This window comes from Xenopus laevis, chromosome 3S (genome assembly GCF_017654675.1).
Source record: "Xenopus laevis strain J_2021 chromosome 3S, Xenopus_laevis_v10.1, whole genome shotgun sequence".
Taxonomy (NCBI): domain Eukaryota; kingdom Metazoa; phylum Chordata; class Amphibia; order Anura; family Pipidae; genus Xenopus; species Xenopus laevis.
Genome location: NC_054376.1, coordinates 4,671,696 through 4,683,304, shown reverse-complemented (window position 1 = coordinate 4,683,304; position 11,609 = coordinate 4,671,696). Strand labels below are relative to the sequence as shown.

General features: G+C 45.2%; 1 protein-coding gene across 3 annotated transcripts in view; it reads left to right on the top strand.

Moving 5' to 3' along the window:
- Window positions 1–3,029: 3,029 nt before the first annotated feature.
- Window positions 3,030–11,609, top strand: part of kiaa1549.S (KIAA1549 S homeolog) — a 39,543-nt gene continuing 30,963 nt past the window's right edge. For 2 of the 3 annotated variants that reach the window (XM_041587899.1, XM_041587897.1), the window contains exon 1: window positions 3,031–3,254. In XM_041587899.1, coding sequence (XP_041443833.1) covers window positions 3,164–3,254 — 91 coding nt within the window. In that variant the 5' untranslated portion in view covers window positions 3,031–3,163. Of the gene's footprint in view, window positions 3,255–11,609 lie in introns of all 3 variants that reach the window. The other variant, XM_041587898.1, reaches the window with a different exon arrangement.

Sequence of the window (11,609 nt, the reverse complement as noted above, 5' to 3'; positions counted from 1 at the left end):
TCAACTCACTGCATGTTGTGTTGTCTCAGCAAATCTGATTGGACAATAGCAATGCAATTAAATATAGTATAAGGAACTGGGAGTGGTTTGGAGTTACTGGCCCTGCACTTCCCAATCCCTGGATGTTCTAAACAATATATCGGAGCATGTTGGGAATTGCAAATCACACTGCTCATAACTCCCGGCACTGACCATAAATATGACACGGAGGCTGCGGATTTAGAAAGAGATTGAAGGGATTATACTTGATTGGGGATTAGAAATCCTTGACTCAGGATAAAATGCCAACACTGATAGTACCTCTTATCTGCTGCTCCAATCCAGCTTGTTTGGATGCAATGGCCAAGTATGAGAGATTAATAATGAGACTAGTGATAGTAAGGGAGTGTGACTGTGGGATAGCAGGTATAGTAGGGAGAGATGGTGTCTATAGTAACAGTGGGATAATAGTCTCTGGGAAGGGAGTGTGACTGTGGGATAGCAGGTATAGTAGGGAGAGATGGTGCCTATAGTAACAGTGGATAATAGTCTCTGGGAAGGGAGTGTGACTGTGGGATAGCAGGTATAGTAGGGAGAGATGGTGTCTATAGTAACAGTGGATAATAGTCTCTGGGAAGTGAGTGTGACTGTGGGATAGCAGGTATAGTAGGGAGAGATGGTGCCTATAGTAACAGTGGATAATAGTCTCTGGGAAGGGAGTGTGACTGTGGGATAGCAGGTATAGTAGGGAGAGGTAGTGTCTATAGTAACAGTGGATAATAGTCTCTGGGAAGGGAGTGTGACTGTGGGATAGCAGGTATAGTAGGGAGAGATGGTGCCTATAGTAACAGTGGGATAATAGTCTCTGGGAAGGGAGTGTGACTGTGGGATAGCAGGTATAGTAGGGAGAGATGGTGTCTATAGTAACAGTGGATAATAGTCTCTGGGAAGGGAGTGTGACTGTGGGATAGCAGGTATAGTAGGGAGAGATGGTGCCCTATAGTAACAGTGGAGATAATAGTATCTGGGAAGGGAGTGTGACTGTGGGATAGCAGGTATAGTAGGGAGAGATGGTGCCTATAGTAACAGTGGATAATAGTCTCTGGGAAGGGAGTGTGACTGTGGATAGCAGGTATAGTAGGGAGAGGTAGTGTCTATAGTAACAGTGGATATAGTCTCTGGGAAGGGAGTGTGACTGTGGGATAGGCAGGTATAGTAGGGAGAGATGGTGCCTATAGTAACAGTGGGGATAATAGTCCTCTGGGAAGGGAGTGTGACTGTGGGATAGCAGGTATAGTAGGGAGAGATGGTGCCTATAGTAACAGTGGATAATAGTCTCTGGGAAGGGAGTGTGACTGTGGGATAGCAGGTATAGTAGGGAGAGGTAGTGTCTATAGTAACAGTGGATAATAGTCTCTGGGAAGGGAGTGTGACTGTGGGATAGCAGGTATAGTAGGGAGAGATGGTGCCTATAGTAACAGTGGGATAATAGTCTCTGGGAAGGGAGTGTGACTGTGGGATAGCAGGTATAGTAGGGAGAGATGGTGCCTATAGTAACAGTGAGATAATAGTATCTGGGAAGGGAGTGTGAGTGAGGGATAGCAGGTATAGTAGGGAGAGATGGTGTCTATAGTAACAGTGGATAATAGTCTCTGGGAAGGGAGTGTGACTGTGGGATAGCAGGTATAGTAGGGAGAGATGGTGTCTATAGTAACAGTGGGATAATAGTCTCTGGGAAGGGAGTGTGACTGTGGGATAGCACGTATAGTAGGGAGAGATGGTGCCTATAGTAACAGTGGATAATAGTCTCTGGGAAGGGAGTGTGACTGTGGGATAGCAGGTATAGTAGGGAGAGATGGTGCCTATAGTAACAGTGGATAATAGTCTCTGGGAAGGGAGTGTGACTGAGGGATAGCAGGTATAGTAGGGAGAGATGGTGCCTATAGTAACAGTGGATAATAGTCTCTGGGAAGGGAGTGTGACTGTGGGATAGCAGGTATAGTAGGGAGAGATGGTGTCTATAGTAACAGTGGATAATAGTCTCTGGGAAGGGAGTGTGACTGTGGGATAGCAGGTATAGTAGGGAGAGATGGTGCCTATAGTAACAGTGGATAATAGTATCTGGGAAGGGAGTGTGAGTGAGGGATAGCAGGTATAGTAGGGAGGCTGATGTGCAGGTTGCTGAGGCCCCACTTGGTGTAAAACAGATAAATCCCAGTCACGTGTTTCCTGTTAAGACTCAGCTCAGCAGACATAATATAATATTATATAGTGAATAAAGTACCCCCTATTGTAAAATATAAGGATATTATAAGTTACTGAGGAGTTTCATGACCATATAAAAGTACGAGGCCGAAGGCCGAGTGTTTTTATACAGGTCATGGAAGTCCGAGGTAACTTCTAATATCCTTATATTTTACAATAGGGGGTACTTTATTTATTATAATACACAAAGTTCAGTGAGTCATGTGACAGTAATGACATCAGAACTCACTGTTTATAAGGATATTCATGGCTCTTGTGTATTATAATAGAATATTGGGGTGTTACACGTGGGTGAGTTCGGTTTTACATTACTCAGTGGTTGGTCAATGAATAATTCACGAGCTGTTGGGGAGAGAAACCTAATCCGAGTAATAATATAAAATATTAAGTAACAGTGGGAGGGAGATGAGGAGAGAAATAAGGAGGAAAGAGTTTGGGGGGACAAGAGGTAATTTAAGGATCACAGGGGACAGTGGGGGGAACTGAGGGAATTTGGGGGGACAGCGAGGATTAGGGGTGCAGTGGGGGAAGAGAAGGAGTTTGGGGGGACGGGGGGTAACAGGAGAGACTGAGGGATTTGGGAGAAGTTGGGGGGGATAAATAATGAGAAGAAGAGACAGATTTAACCCTTTCAGTGTCAGGCTACAGAGACAATAGAGACGAGTCGGTGATTAAGTTCAGGGGTCACAGTCGGGGGGGGGGCAGAACCCCAAATATCGGAGGCGACTCCCCCCCCCATTTCTCCGCTTTGTCTCAGCCCCTCCCTCTCCGCTGTGTTTCTCGGACTCTCCGCGAGGTGTCGCTGTTTCCCGGGGGGAGTGAGAGACTGAGGGGGGAGAAGAAGGAGAAGAAGCGGCGGCTCCTCAGTGTAAAGCGGGGCCCGGGGGTCTCTCTCTTCTCTTCCCGCTAATCGGGGGCCATGGAGCGGGGGCCGCGCGGGGCCGGACTCGCCTGTTTCCTCCTCATCGCGGGGATCGGACTGGAGATCGGCCGGGGGGCTGCGGGGGAAGGTAAAAGTGCCGGGAGATCTCATTGTACTGGGGGGGGGGGGGAAGGATCCACTGGAATGTAATGGGGGGGGGCTCCTGGAATTAACCCTGATATGTAGCTGGGGGGTCAGTGATACCCGGGGGGGGTCGCCTCCTGTAGGGGCAGGTGCTGGATAAGACCCCCCTCCATTATTCCATAGAGATTCCCATCAGCCAATCACTGGCCCTTTAGCTTCTCCTCTGTGGCCCCAGGGGCTGTATTTATTTATTTATTATCTATTTATATTTATTCATTAATTATGTATTTATTTATTATTAATTATTTATTTATCATGCATTTATTATTTATTATTATTGTTTATTTATTGTGTATTTATTATATCTATAAATCTGCCTCCTCATTAATTCAGGAGGATTCTGGGAGTTGTAGTTCATCACTGACACCCAGCAGCACTATTGACCCCTTATAACCCTGAGCTCACACCATCAGTGTTGTTGCCCCTTTATTGCACCTGAGACCATCAGACATTCCACATGCTGAACTGTAACTCCCAGCCAGATCCGGACTGAGAATTAAAATAGACCCTGGCATTTCAAGTGCACACAGGCCCAATCATCCCCCACCAGCCCACTAAATACTGACTTTCTCCCATTGATCCCCTGAAATGAATAAAGCCGGGTGCCTGGCCAGTACAGTATTCACTGAAGCAAAGCCAAGGAAACCATGTGGCACTCAATACAGTACCCAAGGCCAGTGCATTTAATTTAAAGAAGAGGAGAAGCAGCAGTCTGGGATAGGACGTTTCACCAGGGATTGCCCACCTGTTGATTTGAGGGTCAGTTCCCCTTTAAATTAAATGCAGTCCTAGGCATTTTGCATGGTTGCACTTAGTCTTTACTTCCCCTTTAATTGCACCTTGATCCCAGAATGCACCAGGACATCAGGCTGCAACACATGGCTCCTTTACTTCCCCTTTAATTGCACTTTAATCCCAGAATGCACCAGGACATCAGGCTGCAACACATGGCTCCTTTACTTCCCCTTTAATTGCACCTTGATCCCAGAATGCACCAGGACATCAGGCTGCAACCCATTATTCTCAGGCTGGCTGGACACAGCTCTTCCCTTAGTCACCCTGGACATCAGGCTGCAACACATAGCTCCTTTACTTCCCCTTTAATTGCACTTTAATCCCAGGATGCACCAGGACATCAGGCTGCAACACATGGCTCCTTTACTTCCCCTTTAATTGCACTTTAATCCCAGAATGCACCAGGACATCAGGCTGCAACACATGGCTCCTTTACTTCCCCTTTAATTGCACTTTAATCCCAGAATGCACCAGGACATCAGGCTGCAACACATGGCTCCTTTACTTCCCCTTTAATTGCACCTTGATCCCAGAATGCACCAGTACAGGCTGCAACACATGGCTCCTTTACTTCCCCTTTAATTGCACCTTGATCCCAGAATGCACCAGGAGATCAGGCTGCAACACATGGCTCCTTTACTTCCCCTTTAATTGCACCTTGATCCCAGAATGCACCAGGACATCAGGCTGCAACACATGGCTCCTTTACTTCCCCTTTAATTGCACTTTAATCCCAGAATGCACCAGGACATCAGGCTGCAACACATAGCTCCTTTACTTCCCCTTTAATTGCACCTTGATCCCAGAATGCACCAGGACATCAGGCTGCAACACATAGCTCCTTTACTTCCCCTTTAATTGCACCTTGATCCCAGAATGCACCAGGACATCAGGCTGCAACACATAGCTCCTTTACTTCCCCTTTAATTGCACCTTGATCTCAGAATTCACCAGGACATCAGGCTGCAACCCATTATTCTCAGGCTGGACACAGCTCTTCCCTTAGTCACCCTATTGTGTTAGAAGCAAAGAGGGGCTGATATATTTTCTCACCCTGCCGATTCCCTGTTACTGTGTCTCTTTAAGGTGCAATAAATGGGAGAGTTGAGGGTTTATTTTCCTTTTCAGTGTGAGAGTAAATGGGACGGTGAGTTCTTGGGTCTGAGTGCAGTTTGGGTTCCTGACTTTGTACTAAATATGGAACACGGGGAGTCATTTTACTCATGAAAAACAGTTGCTAAACAGCCTCCCGGGAGTTGCGCTGATTCTGATCCTTTTATTCCTGGCGCTGCCCCAAATCTGTGATGTCAGTAACACTTTCCCCCACACCCCCTGAATAGGGACCAACCTCCCCACCCCATTCTCTCCTGTAGATTTGGGGTGAGTGCTTATTTGTACCCTGGGTACCCCTGGAAATATAGCAGGGTGACTGTTACCCCAATGTTTCTATATATCTGTAACCTTGTTATGAGCTAAGGGGGCCCAGTCTGAAGGTCAGTTAGGGAGAGATTTGGGGTGAGTGTTTATTTGTACCCTGGGTACCCCTGGAACTATAGCAGGGTGACACCCCAATGTTTCTATATATCTGTAACCTTGTTATGAGCTAAGGGGGCCCAGTCTGAAGGTCAGTTAGGGGGAGATTTTGGGTGAGTGTTTATTTGTACCCTGGGTACCCCTGGAACTATAGCAGGGTGACTGTTACCCCAATGTTTCTATATATCTGTAACCTTGTTATGGGCTAAGGGGGACAGTCTGAAGGTCAGTTAGGGGGAGATTTGGGGTGAGTGCTTATTTGTACCCTGGGTACCCCTGGAACTATAGCAGGGTGACACCCCAATGTTTCTATATATCTGTAACCTTGTTCTGCAGCTCAGATGAAGTGAAGTGAAAGCCAATTCCCGGGGGATCATTTCATTAACGAGTATTTACCAACACATAGTGACTAATTATTATTCTCTCGCCAGTCGCCAGGGATCACAAAGTGCCAGGGAGGGTGATGTCATAGAGGGTATCTAGGTAACTGCCAAAATAAACTCCCCGCAGCCTTGATAATAAGGAAAATCTGACTGGTGAAGACCAATTTTTGTGGTTGTGATGTTGTTGCTGCTGAGATTCCAGGGAGGGGAGACCACCCAGCTCCGTACAGATAACGCACTCTGCGTATAAATGTGAATAAATCACGAGTAATGAATAGTGAGTGACGGGCGCAGTATAATCATCAGCATTCTGCTCGTTAGGCTCATTTGCATTTTTAACTCTTCGGGGGAAGCTGCAACACATCTCTGGTGTTTCTCATATCCATTCAGTGTGTGTGTGGCCCCTGCTGATGGAAAGTGACCCCAGGTCTCCATGTTAAAGGGTCTGTTCCCCTTTAAATTAACCGTTAGTATGACATAGAGAGGGATATTGTGAAACAATTTGCAATTGGTTTTCATTTTTTACGATTTGTGATTATAAAAGTTATTGAGCTGTTGCTCTCCAGTTTGCAGTTTCAGCCATCTGGTTGCTAGGCTACAAATCCCCCTAGCAACCATTTGTTGATTGGAATATGAATAGGAGAGGGACTGAATGGAAAGACGAGTAATAAAAACGAGCAAAAACAGTACATGTTTTAGCCTTACAGAGCATTTTTTTTTTACATGGGGTCAGTGACCCCCATTTGAAAGCTGGAAAGAGTTAGAAGAAGGCAACGAAAGGGCAATTGAAACGTAAAATCCCTCTGCCCCACGTTGGTTGAAAGGAATCCCATAAATGATGTCCTACAGCTTAGACCCGGTGCATGCTGGGATTGCTGCTGGATGGGGTTGGCCGTGCCTCTTGTTTTTAGGAGATGGTTCGAATTAGACAGTGGGGTGACCTTACTTCCTGCGCTCATTCATGAAAGATTAAGAAATGCCGGGACTCCAGCCAGAGGCTGCTCCATAAAAACACGTAATACGCTCAGCCGCCCCAGCGCCGACATCAGAAACAACAGAATTAAAAAGCTTGGCCGGCTCCCCTCTTGTGCCTCGCCCCCGCCCAATAGAGAGAGAGGAGTGGAATCTCCAAACCTCATAATTTCACCCTAAATCACGTTTTGTTCGAAAAAAAACAAACAAAAAAAAAAAACGTTTCCCTTGCAGTACCGCATATCACCTGTATTGCTCGGAGGCAGGTCAGTTTCAATTGGTTGCAGTAGAACAGCGCCCTCCTGTTTAAAGTATGTTTTCATTTCCATATTCAGGAAGAATAGAAGGGCAGCCCCTAGTTGCACCCCTCACAGCTTTGCCCTCTTTATTCTACTCTTGCCCCCTCCCAATACCTCCGGGTGGCAGACGGTATTTACTAATAACCTGATTTGAATTGGAAGCAATAGATATTCAGCAGAGGAGGCACCATTACCCATTGCACTCCATTACATCGATCATCCGAAAGGTGGCCCCATTTATATTGCACTATTATCAGCCCAGCTTGTAATTTACCAGCTGGGGTTGGGGGTCCCCCCCCTCATGAGCCTCCAGACTGGCGCCGTCAATGGCTCTTACACATGGGTGTTAACTGACCCAAGGGGACCATATGTCCAGGAACAAGTGTAAATGTAGAGAAGATACAAACACAGTTTCATCTGTGTTTTTTTGTGTGAATATGTGCCCCATTGTGGCATCATCACTGTGAGACTGTTGTCACGGCAACAGACTGGATCTTATATTCTTGCTGACATTAGCATCTATAAATAATCCAGTGAGAAGGAACCTTAAAAATAAATTGCAAGACGTTATCTAACTCAGAAATAGTGCTAAATAAATGAAGAATTGTGGCGTCATGTGTTGTTTATATGGCACTGACCTGGCAGAATGGAGAGAGAGAGAACAAGAGTACAATTATCCCATAAATGGGGAACGTCTGTTAAATTGGATTTTGTTGATAATTAATTTCAATGGGTAGGGTGTGATCTCTATTTAGCAATTTGAATGGAACACCATTGTGACCTCAATGCCTGTTAGGTTACCCTGCCCCATCCCAACAGTGTTTGAAAACACCCTTTACTGCCTTAGGATACATGATATAACTGAGGAAAGGACCAATCGCACAACAGAAAAAAAAAGATAGTTCTAAATTCAACAAGAATTGTGGTGTCACCTTTTACTTACATTGCAACCTGATATACCAGAATGGAGAGGGAGAAGTAGCATAATCCGTAAATAGGGATAGTCAAACTGGCGGGAATTTTTTACTAATGAGGCTTAGTTCACGTTAGGCAGGGTTTTAAAACTATCTAAAAATCTCACTAAAATCATTGTGACATCAACTCCCTTGCAAAACATTCTTTAATGTGTTCGATTCTAAAGTATTAACCTTACATGTAAATTCTATAGTCGATGAAGCAATAGGGTGTTATAAATAGTAATCTCACTTGAAAACTATTGTGATATCAACACCTTTTACATGACCCCTCCCCTACAAAAAATATGTTATTCTGTTATTTAATCACAAGTTTAATAATTATTATTACTAAATAATATGCACCTTACATATGAATCTTATATTAGAAGATGTTCTAACGTAGAAAAAAATCAACAGCAACAACTGTGATGTCATCGTTTTACCTACACTGCACCCGGACCTGGCAGAACATAGTGGTCTCATTTATAAACAAGGGGCAAATTTGCACCTGGGCAGTAGCCCATAGCAACCAATCTGCTTTCATTGTTCAACTTGCAGCTGGCTGGAAAAAGCTAGCCACTGATTGGTTGCTATGGGTTACTGCCCAGGTGCTAATTTGCCCAGTGTTTATAAATGAGCCTCAGTGATCCCAGAAACCGCAAAAGTCAGGTATACTGGGAGGGATTTGATGATAACGATAGTGGAGCAGGGTGAGGGCATCCGGGGAGTGAAACCATTGTGACGTCAACACCCTCCCAATAGAGGTTTAATAATGTCTTAGCTACACCTCGTTTCTACAATCCTTTAATTAAAACCCCCCACTGGAGCCTTTCTATCTCCCACCAAAGAATGGGTGCAACAAAGAAAGTATCTGTGCCTGTGCAGTGACATTTGCGCCTGATAGGACACCACCCGTCTGATCATCTGTCCGGAAGCCCGAGATGGAGTCGGATGAGCCTCAGTTACATTTGTCGCTCTAAAATAACACATTTTCTAACAGCTGCACAAAAAAGAAGCCCATTCACATTTATTTCTGTCCCTGTCTGAGAATGTTTTATGCTCTGTGGAATTCTTTAGGGACATTGGTGACCCCCCCCCCCAAAATAGGAGACTAATTCCAGTGGGGTATATATAAATATTTAGAGAGAAAGATGCACATGTTACTGCCTGCTTGGGTATTGTGGCGGTGCGGGATAAAGACTTGAATGCAGACCTGTCTGTAGCATTCAATAAACAATACTCTACAATAACAACTTTTAGATTGTAAGCTCTGTTGAGCAAGGGACCGTTTGTATCAGTCGATATTTGCATGGCATCTAGACTCTGAGCTGTTCTCAAGACACGGGTCCTTTAAAGGAATCCTCAAAGTCGGCGGCAGCAAATTTTGAATGCTGGGGGTCACAGTCTCACGAAATGCAACTTTTAGATTGTAAGCTCTGTTGAGCAAGGGACCATTTGTATCCATCAATATTTGCATGGCATCTAGACTCTGAGCTGTTCTCAAGACACACGGGTCCTTAAAAGGTATCTTCAAAGTTGAGGCAGCAAATTTAGAATGCTGCGGTCACAGTGCCACAAAATGCAGCTTTTAGATTGTAAGCTCTATTGAGCAAGGGACCCTGTGTATCAGTCAGTATTTGCATGACATCTAGTCTCTGAACTGATACGGGTCATTTAAAGGAATCCACAAAGTCGGCGGCAGCAAATTTTGAATGCTGGGGTCACCGTGCCACGAAATTCAACTTTTAGATTGTAAGCTCTATTGAGCAAGGGACCATTTGTATCCGTCAATATTTGCATGGCATCTAGGTTCTGAGCTGTTCTCAAGACACACGGGTCCTTAAAAGGTATCTTCAAAGTTGAGGCAGCAAATTTTGAATGCTGGGGTCACCGTGCCACAAAATGCTGGGGCAACTGTGCCATGAAACGCTCGGTAGCTGCAGTAATTCTTGATACAGTGACACCGTAGCTGGTTGTACTGATTCCTTTGTGGCAGCGCCAGAAATGTTTCTATTTGCAACACTTAAGGGGTTAAAATAATGTATAATTGTATAGTTACCGAATCTACGGGCCCAGGCCCTGAAGGCTATCTCCACTTAAAGGATAAGTAAACCTTTAAAATAAGTGAATGCAAAATTGAGGAGGGAGCTATTCTAATCCCTTTTGTCATTTACATTCAATATTTATTTTCTATTTATTCCAAGATATTAAGGGATACATGTGCTGTTAATATGAATGAATTTTGTTCCAACAGCGCCACCTGCTGGTCAGTTTCTGACCAGTCTGACCACCAAGTAGTCAAGGAAGTTGTCAGGAGAAAGAAAGAGGCTGCTCTGATGTTCTTCTGCTTAGGAAAACAATTAGAAACCTTTCTCAAATCTTTCCTAAGCAGAAGAACATCAGAGCAGCCTCTTTCTTTCTCCTGACAACTTCCTTGACTACTTGGTGGTCAGACTGGTCAGAAACTGACCAGCAGGTGGCGCTGTTGGAACAAAATTCATTCATATTAACAGCACATGTATCCCTTAATATCTTGGAATCAAAAGAAAATAAATAATGAATGTAAATGACAAAAGTACTCAGAATAACACTCTCATCAATTTTACATTCACTTGTTTTAAAGGTTTATTTATCCTTTAATGTTTGGGGAGGGGCACTGCAATCATAAAATTCACCCACGTCTGAACCTCCTGTTGGGAAAGGATTGTGAAACAACTGGAGGTGTTTGATCGGATTCCGACGCTTACGTTCTGCTCTCGTCGCACTGCGGGGGATCCAAACGTCGATGCTGAATCACAAAGGCAAAGTTGTAGCAAGAAATTAGACCTCAACTGATTGGACAATTATTTCTTATTTCCTTTTATAGGGGAGGAGATTTGCCGCACCAGTTTGTTAGGCACCCACCAGCCATTGCTCTTTATTTCTACCCTGGTTGAGACCGAATCTTAGTTTTAAAAAAAAATACACCATTCTTGGGTGCACTGGGCTCCTCTCAGGTATTCCTTGCTGGGCCTTATATTGAACGTGACACCCCAGGAGTGGGGGCAGCTCTGCTGAGCACTAGTGATGTGCGGTTCAGGGTTTTCCTGACCCGCACCCCACACTAACCCGCCCTGCTCCAGCCCACACCCACACTTCCGGGGTCCTTTTATAGACCCGCACCACCCGCCGATGACGTCACAATGACATCATAAAAGGGCGGGGCGAGCAGACGCGAGACTATCAAACCGGAAGTCGGAAGCCGGCATTTGAAGGTGGCGGGTGGGGAGAAGAGCTCAACCTGCACCCGCGAGGAGCAGCGCAAGGTCGACCCGAACCCGCCCGACCCGCACATCACTACTGAGCACCTCAAGTTGGGCAA